General features: G+C 39.8%; 1 protein-coding gene across 1 annotated transcript; it reads right to left on the bottom strand.

Annotated features, from left to right (window-relative positions):
* Positions 1–4,147: 4,147 nt before the first annotated feature.
* Positions 4,148–20,227, bottom strand: SLC40A1 (solute carrier family 40 member 1). The gene is made up of 8 exons (XM_067298954.1): positions 19,976–20,227; positions 19,740–19,807; positions 15,224–15,383; positions 14,252–14,367; positions 13,797–13,923; positions 10,287–10,529; positions 8,474–9,136; positions 4,148–7,404 (listed from the first exon to the last, which is right to left on the bottom strand). The coding sequence occupies exons 1-8, from the start codon at positions 20,028–20,030 to the stop codon at positions 7,085–7,087; spliced, it is 1,752 nt and encodes a 583-aa protein (XP_067155055.1). The 5' UTR covers positions 20,031–20,227; the 3' UTR covers positions 4,148–7,084.
* Between the last annotated feature and the right edge of the window lie 222 nt (positions 20,228–20,449).

Raw genomic sequence — 20,449 nt, 5'->3', positions numbered from 1 at the left:
AACCTCTTGAAAGAAAGCATTGCCTGAATGACATTGCTCGTTCCCTCAGACGCCAGCTGAGGAAGCGCTGCAGCGCGGAAGGAGCTTTTGTGCTTCCTTGGTCCCCGGCTGCATCATAGGTTGTTCCTCCACGCACGGCAGAGCAGCGCCAGTGGCAGGGTAGGCTCCCGTGGGGTATGCAGAGCACAGACGAGCAAACACAAACATGCGTGCTCATAAAGTGCATCTAAAATGGTGCTCTCAGTTTGGGTTAAGTCATTTTCTTTCCTCTGAAATTCTTGTCAAAGCTGTCCCAAAGAATGGATTCTTCATCTTGTTTTGTTATCTTTCAAAGATAAATGGAGTGCAGCACACTTTATACTGTAAACAGTAACTTTGACTGGCCCCACTCCAGTAACAGCTGAACAAATATTTCTAACACAAGCAGCTCGTCCTCCCTCTTTCTCAGCTGGAAAGACCACATATTTTCATAACTCCCTGTCAGTTCTTATGTCTAATGTGGCCAGTTCATGGAGGGAAGCTGTCAGATGTAAAGGAATCCAAACATTACATGTACCCTTTCAGTAGCCTTAAGCCAAAATACGCCTTTCTAGAAGTAGACCTGGAAAACGCGCTATCCATGTCCTCCAAGTTAAGATCCATAGCTCTTATTTAAATCAGCAGGCTCCAGACAGCTAAAAGAGATCAAAGAAGCAGACTGTATAGGAGATGTATATGTATAATGTAGGCTGGCTCTGCACAGTAATATTGTAGCATGTAAGCATTTCGGAAAATAGTTTCTGCAAGTCTGTTTAATGAAAATAAGATGGGTGCCATGTTTCTATGACCAAAATAACTTGAGAAAAAAACTACTATTTCTAACTGTCAGGCTAAAAAAATAATGAAAAAGATCTTGTTTACTTAAAGCAGGTTCTTCACTAGAATAATATGGACATTAATCAAGACACATCATTTTGAGTCCTTAATGCTTATGTTCTCAAGCATGATTATATATTATTCCCATCCTTTTACATACACAGGTATTGTTATCACATCACCTCTCAGTCTTTAAATGACCCTAATTCTTTAACTCTTATCTTACTGCCATGTTTTCTGGACCTCTGATTGCACCCATCTGGTTTCTGCCCATTTAGCGCTGTTGTTGAAGAAAGATAGGAAGGAAAACCACACGCAGTACTCCAGTCATACCACTTCCAAGGCAGACAGCAGTGTTAGCTCAAGAGTCATATAGGCTATGGTCCTGGTTACATTTCCCATCTCATGTTATGGAGTTGACTAATGTTTGGCCTTTGTTGTGCTACAAGCTCACAGTTCTTTTCTACATTAACAGGTAGGTGTTCCCTATCCAGCATTTCTGTGGTCAACTGTTCCTGCTTAAATGTAGTGCCTTGCACTTGTCTACATTGGATTTCATCTTCTTTTTTTCCAGCCCACTTTGCCTATTTGTTGAGGTGATACTGTTGATTACAGTACAGATTACAGGCTTATCACATGCCCTCAGTTTTTACCCTTGTTTCCTAAGGACAGAGGACTTTTGCAGACAATGTCCTCTACCCCCCCCCGCACACCACCATCGCTTCCTGCCAAATAGCCTTGCAATCAACTGGCGAATTCCATCTAAATTTCATGAAAGAAAAAGGTCTCAAAGACTGACTTCATTTTAAAAGTTTTGCAAAAATCAGTGGCTGGGTAGAGGAGCAGATCGAAACGGTTTCCCTTCTTGGTGGGCAAACATGGCATCCTGCCTGTCTGCTGATAGTGGCCCCTTGCACGCGGTGCTGGAGAGCAGCAGAGCCAATAAACCAGGGAAAGTGGGGTGCTGTGAGGAGATAGGGTGGGAGTGCTAGGGGTGCATGAGGCAAGGCTGACAGCTACGACTATTGCAGTTCTGGGTGTAGAGGAACCTAGGACACACAGCTGTAAAAAAACAGGCTTTGTCAGTTTTGCTGCTTAAGGAACAACTTATTCTGAAGCTCCAATATGCTGCCATTGTGATGACAATATTCTATAGATTGGCTTTCCCTGCCTGAAAAGCACAATGGCTTGTCAGGAATAAATAGCTGTGCTTTCTGAATCAATCCGTATCGCCATAACAAGCGTTCATTTTGCTAACTCTGTTATATCAGGGTTGGGTTCTTTTTTTCATCAAAAGGAGTGGTGCTGAGGTACCTACCAAAGTTCTGAGAGCAGGGTCCAGCGTATGTTCTCTTTCCCTTGTCTGCCAAAGGAGCACAGTCCGACTGTCTAAATATAAGTCAAGTAGCTTTCCTTGCATTTACAAAGGATGAAGAGCTCTAATTCTGCATGTATGAAAACAGATTGCTCCATCACTCTGTATGTAGAACAAGGGTGGAAAGCACAGAGTTACGTGCTTTCTTGTGACCAAATTCAATAAAAGCTGAACTAGAAAGAAATACTGACTTACATGAAGATGAGCTGAAGTATTTGGTTAAAGCATTATCAAACAGCTCGCACTTTGTCCACATGCTTTGCTAGCTTTCAAGCAAACATCCTTGTCCAGTTTACTCTGCCCTTCAGAGTTGCAAAATGTAGTCTCTCTTATTTCAAGCAGAAGCTGGAGGCATAGTCTTATTCCCAGGGACAAAATACTCTTGTCTTTTAAGCCTACAATGATTATAACACGCTGATAACAGCAATCACAAGCGGGGAGGGGGGGAAAAAAGTGAGTACAGAGGGTAAGAGGTACTAGAGAAAGATAGTAATGCAGAGTACAGCATGGCATTTTCCTGGAGGACCTGAAATAGGTCAGTTTGAGATACATAAGGAAGCCATATCATCTCTCTGCAGCTGTGTTTTAGAAAAGCTGGATCTGTTAGTTGCACTCTTCTTTAGCAGAAACATAATCTTCTTTGCACTGAATTATTTGGGGTTTGCTTGTAATCCTGAAGTATTGTTTGAAAGTTGTGAAGAGTCTATGACTTGGGATTGACTCAATAGCATCTGCCAGTTTTTATTACTAAAAAGCACTAGAAATTCTTTGAAATGAAGCACTGGAATTGCCTGCTCACTTCTATTACAGAATGTTTGGTTTCTTTACGAAGTTTTATATGCAAATTGTCATCATTTGTAGATTAAGAGTTTAAAACTATGCTCTGCAACACTTGTTGTGTTGAAGGCTCAGAAAGAAAGACTGTTCAGTGGGAAAAGAATACAATTATGGTATGAAATGATGTGGACTTTGACAGTGATGTGGAAGGAACACACAGCCAATTTAATAAGGAAATGAGTTAACTGCTAACTGGGGATATATACACCATATACTTTGTAGAGGCAAAGGCAAGAGTAACTAAAGACTTTAAAATTGCTTGATATGAGCCTATTTACTCTTCTGGAATTTTTAAGTGATAGACTTTTCTCATGAGAGAGACAGAAAATAGCTTAAGTTGAAGGGATTAAGTTCACTCTATCCTTTTTTTCCATGAGAGAACTCATGAACACGTTTTTCTAAGACAAACTCTAGCTCAAAGAGGATTCAGTTCAGGAAATCCTACTGTGCTACTGAGCACAGTAACCTTTCTGGCTGGTCTTACATTTGAGGATTGATTAATCAAGCACACACGCATTTTCTGTAACAAGATGCAGTCTGTATAAAATGCTCTTTTTTCCCCCCAAATTAAAACCAAAATATTAAGAATACTGCATTTATCTGCAATCACTCTTTTATGCCTGGCTGTTGTATAGTGCTCTAGCCTGCAGGCTGTGCTACAGAAGGGCATCATCCCAATTTCAATATTTCAAGAAGGAAAGAAGTGTAAGAACATAACATCATCTGCTTCCTCTTGCACAGAGGCCAGTAGTCAAAACTGCTGTATTCTGAATGTTGTCCTGTGCTGCTGTTGTAAGATTGTAGCTTGAACTTCAGCTATTGTGTCTGAAGTTCCCACAGATGAAATTCTGTGCAATAATTACTACAAATCTCACTCAGTTCACTAGAGACAGAGCTAGAGTCATGCAAAACTTCCCACTGCATTTGCAGTCCATTCCCTTCCCCCTCAACTCCATTTGTCTGTGCTTCCTGGCTGTTTCCATCCCTTTATTATCAAAAACCTTCATCCTTGGGATCCATATTATATGCAGCATACCACAATGCACGTGCACACACACCAAATAATACAAGACAAATAAATCTTTAAGCAAATTTATTCAAAAGCTTTATTAACAAGATTAATATATCAATCAATACTATGTCCAGCATAAAGTTGTATAACAAAATATGCTATTTTGGCAAGATTGATTTTTAGTGTGCACATTTTAAGGGCAGTTTTCATCCAAAAAAATAAATAAATAGTAGGCCAAAAATGCTTACTTAGCAAAAGTCCTGCTAAGTAAAACTTCAGGCTCCACATTGCTTCAAAGCACTAACCATTACAGGTGTCTGTGTTTATGTTAAAGGTGTATACACACATGGGTGTGTGCTCAAACAGCACAGTTTTTGACATCTTCTGACTAGGTCCAAAAATATACCCAATTTCCAATACAGACCTCCTTATTCCTGTTAAAGCTAGTCCGTCTTGCTACTTTCAATCTTTTAGGATTGTCTTGACATCCAGTCATGTATTCTTTGCATACACAAACTCCTAGTGACAGTAAGTGTGCAAAATATGAAGGACCAGCCCCCTCCTGATACTACTTTTTTGGCTTGAGATCCAAATGCCAATATGCACTGGGATTGTTTGTGAAACAAAGAGCTACTCTACTGACATGAATAAGACTACATTGCCCTTCAGAAAAAAAAACTCACTTTGGGAACAGATGAAAACATGGTATGATCCCAGATCTACTTGCCAATATGGGGCTTGGGGCTCAACAGGCAGCAGGAGAACGTGCCTCTCGGGGATGCCTGGCACCTAATGCTACAGGATTAGGCTTCAGGCACAGTGTGTTTCTGTAGGCTACAGAAAGCCCACATGAAATGGTTTTTCAGCTTTGTTTCTCTGATGGACAGTGAATAGCATAATATATGGTGGCATTCAGGTCTTCCTGAAAGTGCAGTATAGAGGCACTTACTGATAATTAAGGCTACCTTTATTTTCAGCAATATTAAAATCTGGTCCCAATTTAGCTAATAGATGTATGGAAACAACATATTTGGCAAATCAGAGATTTTATTTACTAGTGTACTTCAAAATTCCTTACTGGTTCAATCCTACTCACTGTCATGTACTGTAGAGGCTATCCTTTGGGCATCTTCATTCTGCAACCTAGACAAGCTTGTTCTAATTTCTCTTTTGACTTAAATTTTGCTGATAGCAAAATTCCCTTTTCCTTCAGAAGTTATACTCAGGATTGAGTCAAATTTGAGAAATACTCTACTCTACATATTTCACTATTATAATAAAAAAAACTCAGAAGCTTGGAAAAAGTATAAACACTTACAAATCTAATAAAAACATCCCTGAGAGCCTTGCAGTAATGATTACTTTTGGTCTATTAGAGGAGAAAAATTGTTATTACATCCAGTTATTGAATACTGAGGGCTACAACTGGGTTGTACATTGGATTCCCATTCATTCACTTTCAGTCCTTTCACAAAATATTATATCTGAGATAGAAGCTACTACAGCTTTTTTTTACAATCTGTTTAGACTGATATATAATATACTCATCATTTTTTTTAGATAACTGGCCTAGATTCAGCCCTGGTGTAACGCCTTTAATGTCCATGGAGTTGATACATTCCAGGGTTGAAGTCTGGCAACATAGAAGATTATTAAAGAAAGTACCTAAAATAAAAAAAACTTAAAAAAATGTCAGCAACATGTAAAAAATACCTTTCTTATTTTTCATTCTTCTAATTTTGCAAACAAACATTTTACAAAGATTTAACTTTAAAAATCATGTTGTCACACCATAGGAAAACTTGGAATACTGCAAGATTCAACTCCACTGAAAAGCAAAGTGCTTAGAGTAGCTTCCACAAAAGTGCATAAATGGCTAATGACAATAGAAGCACTGTGTTAGCACATGTGCAGGGTCAAATAATGCAAGAACTTCTTGAAATCAAAGGGATAAATCATTCTCCATTTCTCTGAAGTTGCTGGAGGGCCACACAATTCAATATCTGATACTGTTTTAACGGTATCTTAGAATAAACTTTAAGTCATAAAATTCACATAAATGTAAAACAGGTAAGTGTAAGTAATCCACTTTTTTGGATATGTTTTGCCTGGACTAGTAATTGTTTTCCACTACATCAGCTTTTAATAAGGTTTCTTAAAGCCATGGCATTTGAAAATAAACCAAAGCTGCTTGTACTCTGAGGCAAAGGCTAAATTAGCCCTTGGCTTATCTTTCTGTACCAGTACTCCTGACCTTAGCACTCTCTGCTACAAACCTGAGCAGATCTGGCATTTGAGTTAAAAAAAAAGCTATGCTTTATAACATTACATTACATCAATAGCTTCTGCTAAAATGAGGTTATGCTTTACTTTATGAAGTGCAAAAGCGTAATACAATATTTTGCACCTAGCGCTAATCTAATTTGTAAAGAAACATAAAAAGCTGCACAGGTGTTTCTGCAAAGTTAAACTAGAATAGATGTATTTTGGGAAAACACCAGAACTTAAAGTCCCCTTCAGACCTCCAAGAAGGAGGTTTTATCCAATTTGGGAAGAGAGAGGAGCAATAGGTGGAACAGAACATGCTTACAGAAGGGGAAAAACAGAGAAAATCCAAGAGCAAAACATGGTAAATCAAGCTTTTCTAGAAGAACTAAACAAAAACCTTATTTTGCTCAACGAACAAATATGGACAAAGTGAGTATGTATAACTGACAAACAATATCAGGATGTAGGAGTTGGACAGACATTCAAAGTTATTTTTTTGATCAAATACTTCATGTGTAATTTCTGGGGATCCTTTCAAATACTAGCTGTTAAGATTCAACTAGGTTGTCCCTAGCCCAAAATAAAATGTGTAGGTTCACTGTGAGACGATTTCTGTTTCTTTTGGGAAGGCTTCCTTAAATAGTCAAGTTATGCATTCAACTCTAGAGAAACACCTTAGACTGCCTTTTGTGACCATTTCTACACATCTAACCATGATATATGTGTAGCAAATCCCTTCAGACTATAGATGTATTACCAGGTGGTGAACTGTCAGAGATTGCTTTGGGATCAGGAGTGCAACAAGCAAAAAGTTGTGTTCCCAAGCTTTTTTGGGCAAATCTGAAGTACATTATGTGACCCATTGCAACAAAAGACACAGAAATAAGCACCAATAAGCCAAAAGCTTCAGGGTTAGGGGCCAAGATGACCATGATGAAGTGCAGCAGATCAAGAAGATAATTCATGGAGTTTTGGACACCATTTATGATGCCTCTTTCAGATTCCATCACGTTTTCTTGGAGCAACTGTGTGACAGTCAAATCAAAGGACCAAAGGCCTATGGAGAGAAAAGAAATAGTTATCCATACAACTGGACTTCTCAACTCCCATTATTGACACAATCAAACTTATTTCTGTGAACACTCAGATTTGCCTAAAATATGAGGGACAAACTAACCGCTTGTCAGACCAGAACTGATTTCACACTGGCACAGTCAAGAGCAATTTGTTTTCCCTTTACTATTTCCTTAATTAATACATACTGCTTGACATTTTAACTCACCTGTCATGTCTTGCCTCAACACATCTATCAAGTTAACAGTGTTTTGCTTAACTACCTGTTCCTTATTTAAATAGATGCTTTACACCTTAAAGTGTATTCATGCTAGTTACTATTGTTAAACTTTGCATAAGAACATGTTTGCAGAAAAAGAAGTCATGTACGTTTTAAACTCTTAACTAGAAAACTTAATGCATAGGAACCAAGTATTTTCTTCCTCCAAAATTCAGCTAAAGCTTCAGAAATTTGTTAGACAGCAAAGGTTCTACAGGTTATGAGAATTAGACTTCATTACACATTCAACTGTTTTCTTTGGTGGAGATATACTAGTATTAGACTGTCTGGAAATTCCTCAAAACATTAAGCTGTCATCCAAATCAAAGCATCTACTTCTGAACTTCCTTACTGCTCACAAGTTTAAAGATTATTAGACAATTTTAATCCATTCATTAACTGCTAAATTTGAAATTTATAGTAGCACAGATATTTCATTTTGTTTCCCATTAATGAATGTTTTTATTTGGGTGGGAAGAAAGGAAAATTATTTAGAGATGAGCATTCCCAAAAAAATGAAGTTGCATTTATCTCCAAATGTGATAACTGTTTTCATGATTCGAGCAGTATGATATTCAAGAAATTAGAACTGCAATCTCTGTATTAGCAGTACTTTTGTAAGATCATTTCATTTGCCCATTAAGTGTAATGAATTAGTCTTAGAAACATGATGCAACACTTCAAATGTAGCCAACAATTCTAAATTCAAATTTGTATTTAGCTGACAAGCTCTGTAATTTCTAAAATTAAGCACAGTCAATAAGTCAGATTTTAATAGCCACATACTACTTACCAACTCTAGCAGCAATGACTCCTGCAAACAGGAGACTAACAGAGATTAAAGGCACAGGCTCAGGACTCATCTCTGGATCACTGTTAGCAGGAGCAGACCCGTTTAACAAGTTAGGCATTCCAGTTGCAAAAGCCATTTCAGACTTATCTGCTGGAGATGCAATAGTAGGCAATGGTTCACTTTCAAACAGCCTGGCACCAATGTCAGCAAATGGGGAAACAGTCAAATCCAGAGGACTTCCAGGCATGAATACAGAGATGGCACATAAGATCAGACAAGCAAACTGGGCTACTCCAGAAATAAGGCCTGTGCGAACCAAGCCACATTTGCGACGAAGCCAGGTGAAAGCTACTGTTCCCATGATGCCAGTGACTGCTGAGGCACCCATCAAAAGACTTAGCACAGAGCCACTCAAACCCTGAGTGTATGCGTAGCCTGTAGTAATACAATCAAAGCCCAGAACGGTCATATAGAGAAATGCAAGACCCATGCCTGCAAGAAACACTGGCTGGTTGTAGTATGCAACCCATCCATCACGAAACGTGATGAAAGGTTCAGCAATCCGGGCAGCGCAGCTGACTTCCTTCTCCTGTTGGGGCTCAGAGCCAGTTACATCTTTCTCAACAATTAACTGCACTCCTTCAGCGGGTTTCGTGTCACTCTCTGCAAACAGAAATGTAACTGTTAGATACTCTCCTGCCAAGAAAGGGCAGAGTGTAAATTGCAAGACAATTGTTTGCTGTTAGTAGTTCACTGCTGCAGAAGTGTATCAGTTAAATTCTGCAATCAACTTTCCCCTGATTAGTTGAATGTTTAAGTGCCATTAATCCCCTTCTATACAGTAAGATCAAGTAAAGTCTGTCCATATCAGTTTAAACTGCAGTTTAGTTTGTTAAACTGTGGTGGGAAAGGAACAGGCTATGCTTTCTTCTTGACAGACTTCTTGTGACTGAATGCGCTAAACAATCTTCCATAAAGAAATTATTTATTAATGAATATTAGTTAACTAATGTTACTTTGCATTTTAAAAGAGCTTTTTATGTTTGAATGCACTAACCACAGGAAGTAGGGAATATTTAATCATCTGGCAGTAATCTCATGTCATAGCAGAGAAGCTTGCTGAAGCCTACCAAAGCAAAAAAAAAAATCTAAAATCAAGTTTGGAAAGTTAAGACCATGCTTTTCTATAATTCCACTTTCACTCCTTTAATATAGGAGAAAGGCACCACACTTCCACTGTTCACAAACAAAATCCAAATACCAGGGTGGTACTTGGGTTAGTAGTGTGGATAGAAACTATAAAAAAATTAGAAACTCTACCTACTCTACTCTAGCTAGACTAGAAACACTACCACCTATTCCACAACTTCCTGAAAGCCTGCATGTGAAGTACTGCATGTAAGTAGAGACCAGCTAGGAAGAAAGAAGAGTCCTACACAAATTGTTTTGCTTGTAGACACTACATATCAGAGGGTTTGTCAGCACATTAGATATATAGACAGACGGGCAGTCATCAAGATCAGTCAGCTCTAAGCAACAGGGCAGACTTACGCTAAGGGATCAGTCAGGAGGAGAGGATTCATTCTTTGGCTGTATTTTATAGGAAACCTCTAATGGCTGGAGCAAGAAGTATTATTACTTATATAGTCTCTGGTGTCTACGGTCAAAACCAGAAAGCCTCAAGCTGCAAGTAAAAAGCTATAGCCTCAAAACAGCCTCTATACAAGATAGATAAGTGAACAATTAAGTTTTGCTTTGACTGGTGCAATGAATATACTGTGATTTTGAACAGCTACTTCAGTACTTTCAATACCTTTCTTTACATTCAGCTGTTTCAGTTCCGATTCTTCAACTTTTGCAGATTTGAGAGCCAGAGTAGGGGTTTTCTGATAAACCTTCCAGAGCAGCAGATATTCCACACACATAGATATCAGGTTCCAACCCGAAATGAATCCACAGCCAATCATGGGGGAGCCAAACGTCATTATCTGCCCAACTGCCATTGGGGCCAAGATATTGGTCAACTGGTCGATCCTTCGTATTGTGGCATTCATATCTGTCACAGATGATTTGATAATATGAAGTGCTTGCTAACACTGGGAAATATTCATTAACATAATTAGAACTGCACATATGCACACATCAAGCTCCAGAACATATAAAGTCAGGGAAAGACTCCTGACAAGTGATTTCACTTCAAGCAGGAGTTACTCTGACTGCTAACTAGAGGCACTTTTATGTGCTCCAAAGCCTAAGTTTATTGGGACCAATCCAGGTGTTTGTAAGCTAAATTCCCACTCCTCTCAAGTCTTGCCTGAATGAAGGCTTCCAGGTTGAGCATGCAGAAATATACTTCCACTGTAAACTCAGTAAGTGAAACTATTAATCTGCAATCACACACTACTCTTGCACCCAAGTGACTTCATGGACTCCTAAGCCTCTCTGTAACACTCAAACCCAGCATGCAGAACTCTAGACACTAATGGGAATCTTGCATGGTGGAACACATTCCTGTAAAGATAATTTTAGCAACTGCTATCTCTCCAATACTGGACCATGTATTTCTTAATCTCTTCCATTCAATTCTAATAACTGGTGACCACACAATACTCTCACCGATAGCGGCAGACCTTTGAAATGGATTTAAGTTTCCTTATTGAGTCACACTGCCTATAAGTGCCATCAGCCATTCTCAGAACTCCCTGAGCAAAGTCCTTGCTCCCTTCTGTTCCACACTTGCATGTTTATGGTCAAAGCAAGGAGCCCCTTCCTAGTATGGATGTGTCTTCCCTTTGCCAGCAGTGGAAATTTTCCATTCCCCAATCTGATCAGCTTCAGAGTCATTTCACCCTCTAGGCTGCTGTAGGTTTCCAATTAATTTTGCCATTCTTCTGTCATTAAAAGTTGTTGGATGCTCAAAGCTTTTGTACATCAGGGCCTCACACTGCTTAGAATTCTCTCTCATATTCATTTTGTAGTCCTATTATAAAAATAGAGCTTTTAAAGGATGAGTGAAATTGTAAGCCAATGTGAATCTGCTCTTCCTGAATCTGTAGAGAATCTAATTGCTCCCTGTCATTCAAAGAAGTGTTTAGGTTATTTAGAAGTCAAATTTAATTCAACTACTAACCATTTCACTGATAACTAAGATGAGTAAGTTTGACTGCTTAACATTTTGCTTTAGAAATTCCCAGAACTAAGGTTCATTGAGTTATTCAGGCAAGGCTAACATTTCCAAACTCAAGAGCTACACAGTAATCAGAATGAATGGAAAGACTAATTAGTAATTAAGAAGGGGAAGCCAAGGCAACTTTTATCTGCTTAGTCCACCAAGCTAGTTAAGACCCTTTGAGGAAACGTAACAATACAGAGATAGAAACCAGTATTTGCTGCAAAGTCAATGCTGGCTTTCATTTTATTTTATTATTATTATTAAAGTTAAGGTATCTTAGAAGTGCCCAAATAACATCAAGATTAAACACATAACCCTATACCTGCCTGGGAGACTTTCAGATTTGCTGAACTAAGGGTTTTGTTTTGCTTTTTTACATAAAGTTGCCTCAGTCTGCAGGAACCTCTTGCCTGGTTTTCAGTACAGAATGGTCACGTAATTCTGTCTGAAATTGCAGCAGAGACATGACTGCCTGCGATGCAGTTCTCTGCAGGTGTGGTCTGTACCTTATCTCATGTGTAGAAGTACAGGGGTTGGGGGACAATTTGCTGAATAAGATCTAACACAAGAAGAAAGGTTAATGAGAGCCATTAGAACTTCAAGGCTTCTACAATAGAACTATTTTTCCACCTGTGATTCATATGTGTAAAGGAAGTTGACCTGTACTGCTGCTCTACAAAAGGCATAGCCTAGAAAGGCATTGCTACTGCTGCTCTAGAAAAGGCATGGCCTACAAAGGCATTGCAAGGTCAAAAATAAAAGACTACTGGGGAAAGTTTGTACACAGGGAAATGAAAATCTGAGACACTTTCTTCTGCGTTTAATTAAGGGTTAGTCTCTCTTGAGTGAGAGGAAGTAGGACTCATTCACTGGAGATAAACCTCAAGAATAAGACAGTGATATGCAGGTCCAATCCCTAAAAGGACTTAGGCATGCGAATTGAACTTTATGGACAACTTAGGCAGCTTCATACAAAATTAGTTCATGGAACTGAAATGCTGCCTAAGCCTAGAGGCACCTAAACTCCACAAGTGCCTTGGACGTAAAACTTAGACCCAGAGTTTCCTCAGTGAGCTACGTATGTCCTGGCAATGTGAAGCTCCTCTGTGCCTTGTTTGTACTTCAGTATCAGTTCCTCTATCTGAGAGGGTTTAAGTCCCCTTACAGGCTTATTCAGAGCCCATGTAGACTGCCCAAGTTAATCACAAAAGACAACTGCTTCCCGCACTGTCTTTTATGTTGTAATCAGAACAGCAACATAGCCAGAGATCGATCATACATCTCAGTGTGAATAGTCTCGAGTACTTTCCCAGCAAAAGGAAGTCAGGTTCAACATGTCCTTGGCCTGTAGAGGATCCCAAACCCCTCTTACATCCTAGTAGTGTCATGACCATGAAGCTACAGAATTTGAATGGAAACTCACTCACTCTCCTAATGATGCCATGCCACTGTGCAAGAAAGGGAAAAAAGGAGAAAGAAAAAGATTTAATAAGCCAAAGAGAATATTAAGTCTGTAGTCTAATACCAAAGGTATCAGATGACGTACAAGTATTTTGAGTTTTCTGTTCCAAGTGAAGAAAAGCATTCACAGCTCTGAGTTGGGCACCTAATGCTAGAGAAGTGCAAGACTTCAAATGCACAGCATTTTATATTGGCAGTTTCCTGATCCATGCACTTTACTGTTCTGGACTTCATTCATCTTCTTTCTTTGATCTCTATATAAGGAGCCTAGTTAGGCAACAGTTTTGTTGCATCCCAGGAGCCTAAAAATAAAGTATTGCAACACTTGGCTCTAAGTGCCTGAAAGTTAAATAGCTGTTTTCTATTAAACACTGGTTATTTGATTTAAGAGCATGTATGTTTATTTGGTTGACAAAAACAAAGTTTCTCTTAACAAAGCTGCAGTAGGATTAAATGAAGAACAAAAGTTTAGGGTTACCTAACTGCATTGTAATCAAATTCACAACTGTAATTTCTAATCTCAGTAACTGTAGTCAAGAACAGAGAAGGTGAGAAAACAAGGGCTGCTCTTTAACTGTTTTTCCTCGCAGTAACTAGAACTCAGAAGTGTTGAACCTCTAAAATTCTAATCTAAAGTCAAGCTTGAAAAGTAAGACACTTTAAGGTATTAAAAAAGGCAACATATTTCACCTGCCAGTTTGCTTCTGTCTTCCCCTGCAACCACCACAATCCAGTCCCTCTGAATTGTGATCGCTGTGGCAGTGCTGGCCAAATTGGCAATATTTGCTATCGTGATAACCAGGATATAGCACATAGTCTAGAAAAATGGGGGGAAAAAATTATGGAGTGAGAAAAGTGATGGGAGACCTCCACTGCTACCTTGTACAACCAGAAACTACAGATTTACATTTGAACTCATTCATTTAAGTATTACTCTTCAGACATGACAAGAAGTCTACCTTACCGTTCCTGACGGAAAGCAATCACCCCTCTTTTTCCAATTAGCTTAAAGTTTTATTTGCCAGTTTTAGTTCATAGAAATGTCCAAAAGGACTAGAGAAGAATAAAAATTCCATCTTCTTTCTCCCATACTCCTGAAAGTTTCCTTATAAGTTAATTCCTCGTTAACAAGTTTAAGCACTCACAAGAAGCCATCCATGGTATAAGGTCAAGAGCTGTGTCTTAAACAAGAAGACAATCATCAGGATAACACCACACAGGATGACAGACACATTCTGTACAACCAAGGATGTCTGGGCCACTGTGTTAAATCAAAGAGAAGAGTAAATGATAAATGCAAGAATGAGCAAACTATAAGCTTAAGGAAAGTGTAGTTAAAGAACACACACATTCTGTAAATATTTTTAGCTTCCTAGACGTTTCTTTCCCCCTATCCCCCCCCAAAAAACATTTGAGGTGTCATTTTATACTTGATTTTGAATCATCCATTGTCTCAGAGTCAAATTAATGTCTAATGTGACTTTGTAGCTTTTAACAGTTTTATGCCCAAGTAGGCCTTTTCTCAGTCAAAGCAAACTGTATCTGTTTAAATTATTACTTTTAAAATGATAAAAACAAGACTTGGCTTGAGTCTCTGAAATTTGTTTTCAATGTACCATTGAGTGATGCTATTGTGTAAACTCTTGGAAAGAGAAAGTATATGAAGAACTTGATGCCATGTCATTTTTACAACAGACTAGAGCATATATATTAAAAATAGGTATAATGTGACTGCTGTGTGTGTTTGTACATCTCCAGCAGAAAATAACTGTAGCAAGACAGAAGATAGCAAATGACAATAAGATTTGTAGTATTAGCTTGTAAAGAACTGAGTCTGTAGTTCTTAAAGCTATGTGCTTTTTATCTCATGCATTTGTGTGTCTACTTATTATATGGGTTTAGCCTGTGTAATGAACATATGATGTAAAATTGTTCCCCCCCCCATCTTTGGTACTGTCCTTGCATAATTACCATCATTCTGAAATAATATCATTCTTTCAAAAGACTGAGCAAGCCCAGTTCTCTTATTTGACTTGAGGCATTAACTCTAATAGCTTTGTCTTTTGACATTAATTTGATCCATCCTTAAGTAAATAGCCTGCTCTAGACATGCTAACCTTTGAGCCTGGAGTTTTTGTCCACCCAGTCTCCAATAAGGGCTCCCAGGAGAAGAACTGATCCTGCCACAACCAATCCATAGACTGCAGTCAGGAGTAAGCTGTTTCCATAAAGTTCAACCAGGAACACAGACACAGCAAAATGCCACATACGATCTCCCTTTAAAAATAACAGAGTACATACATAGCATTACTATTTGCACTTCACAAGTATGCTGGTTGGCTCTCCTATCTTACTAATGCCATGAAAAACATACAAATTAACAAAGTATCAGGTTTGTTGCAGTTTTTTTTTTTTTTAAAACCATAAGCTATATCCTGCCCTTGAGTTTATTTAAGCATCACTATAATCACCTGTTCCAATCAACTGCTATGTTACAGTTTATAACATTACATCACAAATTAAAAATATTTTCTCTTTTATAATAATATGGGACAAAGTCTGTTGCCAGCCACTTCCAACAAGATCCAAAGACGACTTCAGATTCTCCAGCACAGATCACTAAGCATTACCACAAGATTTTGATTATCAATGCTATTTAAAAACTTTAAGACAGTGGTTTGTCCTTAGATGAGCAAAGCTTAAAGCAGTTTTAAAATACAAAAGTCAGAACAACTCAGTAATACAATCAAGGACAGATACAGGTAAATCAAGGAAGGTGTTGTTCTAAGTCTTTTTAGGTTAAGTTTTTGAAGTCAACGGACTTAACTCTTTTTAGCCACGATAAACATTGTTGTATTACTAAGAGGCAGAATATCAGAGCTAGTTTATACTTAGCCTATTGCAGTACTGTTCCTTAGACTGTACAGTTTTTCCATATTCTGATACTAGCTACAGCAGTCAAAAAAGTAAAGATGTCTAACTGAAATAACTTTCATACTGTTCAAAACATTTCTTTGTTACCAGAGAGCTCTATGATTTGCTAATGAATATGTCAGTTCATATTGTCACATGATTGGAGTCATTATCTCACTGACTTTTTAAACATGTTGCAAGAAGTGCACTACAGAAAAGGTTTTATTTAATCAATAACAAAGCAGATAAAGAGAACACATTCATACTGTTCTAGGGCAGAGAGTATCTTTAATAAGGGTCCCCAATGTCAGTCTTCTACAAACCAAATGTGAAACTGTTCTCTTCTGTCACCTTAAGTAATTGCTGCATGATACAGCAACTACAAATATTTAAGGACTACAAATATTTAAGGACCTTTGAAACACGTAGTATTTGAAGGGCTGGAGCAGTCAACATAAAAGCACTTTTAAAAGAGCCAAGACTGCCAAATCTAACATATTGAATAAAATAGCAATCAAAAGATGCATAAAAATCATGCTATTTTAACAGTTAAAGCAACTGCAGACAAAATTTGATGAAAATCTTTAATGTAGCAATAGTATACACACTTAAAGAATTTGGCTTTTAACATGTATTGAAGTTTTCTAAAGGAGTTTTTTTGAACATTGCAAAGTAAATATTCACATTGGTCTTCCTAACCATGGGCATAGAAATAGTTGTGCCCCAATTAGGAATAAAATTTCACTTTTTCTAGTTCAGAGAAGCATCTCATTATTTTGTATGATTTTAACTAAAACCAATGAAAGAATGCAAACACGAGTATGATTGACTTGATTATATATGAAAGGGCAAATCTAACTTATCACTCTCCCAAAGCACCTCATATCTTCTTTAAAATATGTTCCACTTGCATTCCACGGTTAATAGAAAAAGTATACAGAAAGCATTCTAGCCATGAAAGAACAGAGAAAATTTCCTCAAGTCTAGCATTCACTTAAGCTTAATGTGACTTGAGGTACCTCTTTACCAAATTTAATTTACAATGTATGCAGGTGGATTAAGTGTAAGTTTTGATTAGCCTGGGCAACCTTTTATTAAGTTTGAAAGTAATGTTCTAAATTCTATCTCTCACTAGTAAAATGTCATAGCAGGTTTTTTCCTTAGGCAGAGATGTTTCAGTTATTGAATTCTGATAAAAATGAAAGAGGAATGCTAAGTTAAGCATGTGAAAGTCAGTGACAGTCATCATTGTCAGAGTGTCAAATCCAATCTCACTTGAAATTTACAGGAAGATTCCCTTGACCTCAGTGAGATTACAATTTCACTACAGGATTCATTTAAGGAACCCATGAGCTCTGTTTAACCTCATCCAACCTATTTACCCAGAGTACTTTGATCAGGCCAATCCACACAGCTAACTTTTGGAATAACCAAAGCCGTTCCAACCTGGAAGCACGAGTTTCAGAAATTAAAAGCCATAGAGAGCAAGTAAAGATAAGTTAGTGTCACAGAAAAACAACATTAGATTATAGAGGATATGAAGCTGATATGTAATTTCAAACTAAAGTTTACTGAGATATCAATAGTAAATACAGCCCTCAAACGGGCAAAGCCTTGATTATATATACTTGATCCTACTTTAAGTGACTCAAAATAGGGATATTTAAAATTCTTTTAATGAATAATTATAGCTGTTTAGCCTAACCATCCTTTTAAAGACAGTTCTTAGCTTCTCAGTTACTATAACTATCCTTACAGCCTCTCAGATTAAGTGTATATAATCACAGCTCAGAACTGAAGCCAACAAGTCAAGCAGTAGCCAGGCTGCTACTTGATGAAAGGCCTCCTGGGAGTCTTGAGTGACACAGATAAAGCTGGGAAGCTGCAATACTTATATTAGTAAGTATTAGGCCAGGCAACAACTAGGTGAACAGTTTCATTCTGCTCCATCCCTGTTGTTGAGTGATAGCTAGGATTAAGTTATAGCAACAGCATAAAGTCTGAGGTTCCGGTTCAGCAGAGCAATTCATCCCTTTTGTTACAGATCACTGAGGCCAAGCACACACAAGCACTTTCACTGAACGAGAGTCTACGACACAGCCTAGACTTTGTTCAAATTTGAGCATTTGTAGAGATGAGAAACACTTAATCATTTATAACTTCTCTCTGTATTTGAGAATGGCTTGGCAACATGGAAGTTAATCAAGTTCTCTCACCCACAGCAAAGATACATTTCTATTAGGTTTTATGTTTTGGACATACACATTTTAGAACAATGCTATAGTAATTTCAGTTTTGAAGATGAAGGTGCTTGTTTGTTGTCTGCAGAAAGCTATTCCTGTTAGGACACACATTCAGACTACAAGAACATCAAAGCCTAAGAGATGAAAAAGGTGCAGTCCTCACCCAGTTCTGTCAAAATAGGCAATACTGCTCTTACTTCAGGAGTTTGAGTCAGATTTTCAGCACAATAGAAAAATACACAGGAGCTAGGAGTGTACTACTGATACTGCTAAACAGCTGAACAGACATCTTGCAGTCTGCTCATCATGGTATGTGCTACAGTTTTCAGACTACTTTGTCACCCTTGCTCAGGCATTTGAGTAATCCCATTGCGGATTTTTGTAACACCTGACAGCAGGGAGCAGGGTTGGCAGGACAGCCAGGTAAGCAGTTTGCCCCTTTTATTGACAGAACAAATGGTTGCAGGTAACAACCCTGGACTCTAAAGAACAGCAAACCAAACAAACATCACCCGACTCCTTGAATAAAATTAATAATTGCTAAAAATATTGCACTTGTTTAAACAAGTGTTTGATGCCCCTCTAAGCCTTCCGTCTTCCATTAACAGAAACATCAATATGACCTTTTGGATTAGTGAAAGCAAGGCATTGCAGCTAGGCATGCAATGTTGTAATTGTATATCAGCAGTATGCTCAGTGTTATACAAAGCACACATTAAATCAGTCCAAACCCAGGACTAAATAAAGACAAAACAGGGAATATCAGGAAAGAAACTTTTCACCTTTTTTTGAGCCTAGCCATTCGTAGTAAATCAAGACTATATTACATGATTATATATCCCCTGGCTAAATATTGCCCTGTTCTTCACTTTACTATGATGAGCAGAACCAAATTCTTCTTTTTGTTCATTTTTGTAAGGTTCTGAATGATGCTCCCAAGTGAATGAAAGCAGCTATAGTGAGCTACTTTAGTAAGCCAGCGTGTCAGAAGGCATGCATTTTGCCAGAGAAGAGACACCTCTGAGACGCTCTCAACAGGTTTGAGAATGAGTGGCAGGAAGCGGTCCATTGCAAATACAGTCTCCTATTTGTAAGGTAGCACATACGCCCTTCCAGATCAATGTTGCAATGCAATGCACGTCTTTCCCACGACACTTGATTCGGGCCATGCTCTTTCCCTCGCCTCACCCTGTGACAGGTCTCAGTGGTTCTGTGCAGTTACTGAAGGAACTGAAGACAGCAGAATCAAGCCCTTGGGAAATTATGAGTACTGCACTTCTGTTTTCAGTCAAAACTGAATATACTGCAACATACCATGCGAAGATTGCAACACCTTGCCATTAAAAGTCTTCGCAATAAGAAGCCAGTCTCCACGGTTTCTGTTTTGCAACGACTGTTTGCAGAGGACTAACAACGCGCAGGTAAACCCGAGCACGAGGGAGGAACCCTGCAGCCGTGCGGCCGGCGCTTTACTCACCCAAGTGGACAGCGCATGTCCAAGGTAGAGCAGAAACTTTGCGGACGTAAAATAACCAACCAAAGAGCCTAAACGAGAATCAGAAACAAGGGCTAAGGACGACCCGAGCGCGCCTGCCCGGCGCGGGGGAGCCCCGCGCACCAGAGCCCCCGCGGCCGCGGGGCCGCCGCGCTCCGCGCACCCGCGCCAGAGGCGCCCGCGCCCGGCCCCGGCCCGCGCCGCCGCCGCGCACTGACCGCAGCGCCGCCGCCCGCCCGGCGCCCGCGGCTCCGGCTCCGCCACCCGCGCCATGCTCGCCGGCTCCGCCGCTTCCCCAGCCCGGCGCCCGCGGGAGGCGGGGGTGGCGCGGCTCCGCTCCGTGCTTGCCTTCCCCGACTTAGCCAGCACTGTAGCTGAAGTGGGGAGGCGGTGGCCTTATGCGCCGCCGCCGGCGGGCACCGCTCCGCCGCGGAGGGCCGAGCGCGGCGGCCGCAGCGCCCGGCGCGGCTCCTCTGGGTACGGCTCCGCTCCGCTCCGCTCGGGCGGCCGCGACGCAGAAACTGCGTGAGGCGCTCCGCGGCGCCGCCCTTTGTACGGGCCGCCGGCTCCGCCCCGCCCCGCCCCGCCCCGCCCCGCGGCGCCGCGGGCCCGGCCCGGCCCCGGTCCCGCCCCAGTCCCGGCCACAGGCCCCGGCCCCGGCCCCGCCCCGGTCCCGGCCACAGGCCCCGCCG

This window comes from Apteryx mantelli, chromosome 6 (genome assembly GCF_036417845.1).
Source record: "Apteryx mantelli isolate bAptMan1 chromosome 6, bAptMan1.hap1, whole genome shotgun sequence".
Lineage (NCBI taxonomy): Eukaryota > Metazoa > Chordata > Aves > Apterygiformes > Apterygidae > Apteryx > Apteryx mantelli.
The sequence above is the reverse complement of the archived record's forward strand: the minus strand, read 5'-3'. Positions and strand labels throughout refer to the sequence as shown.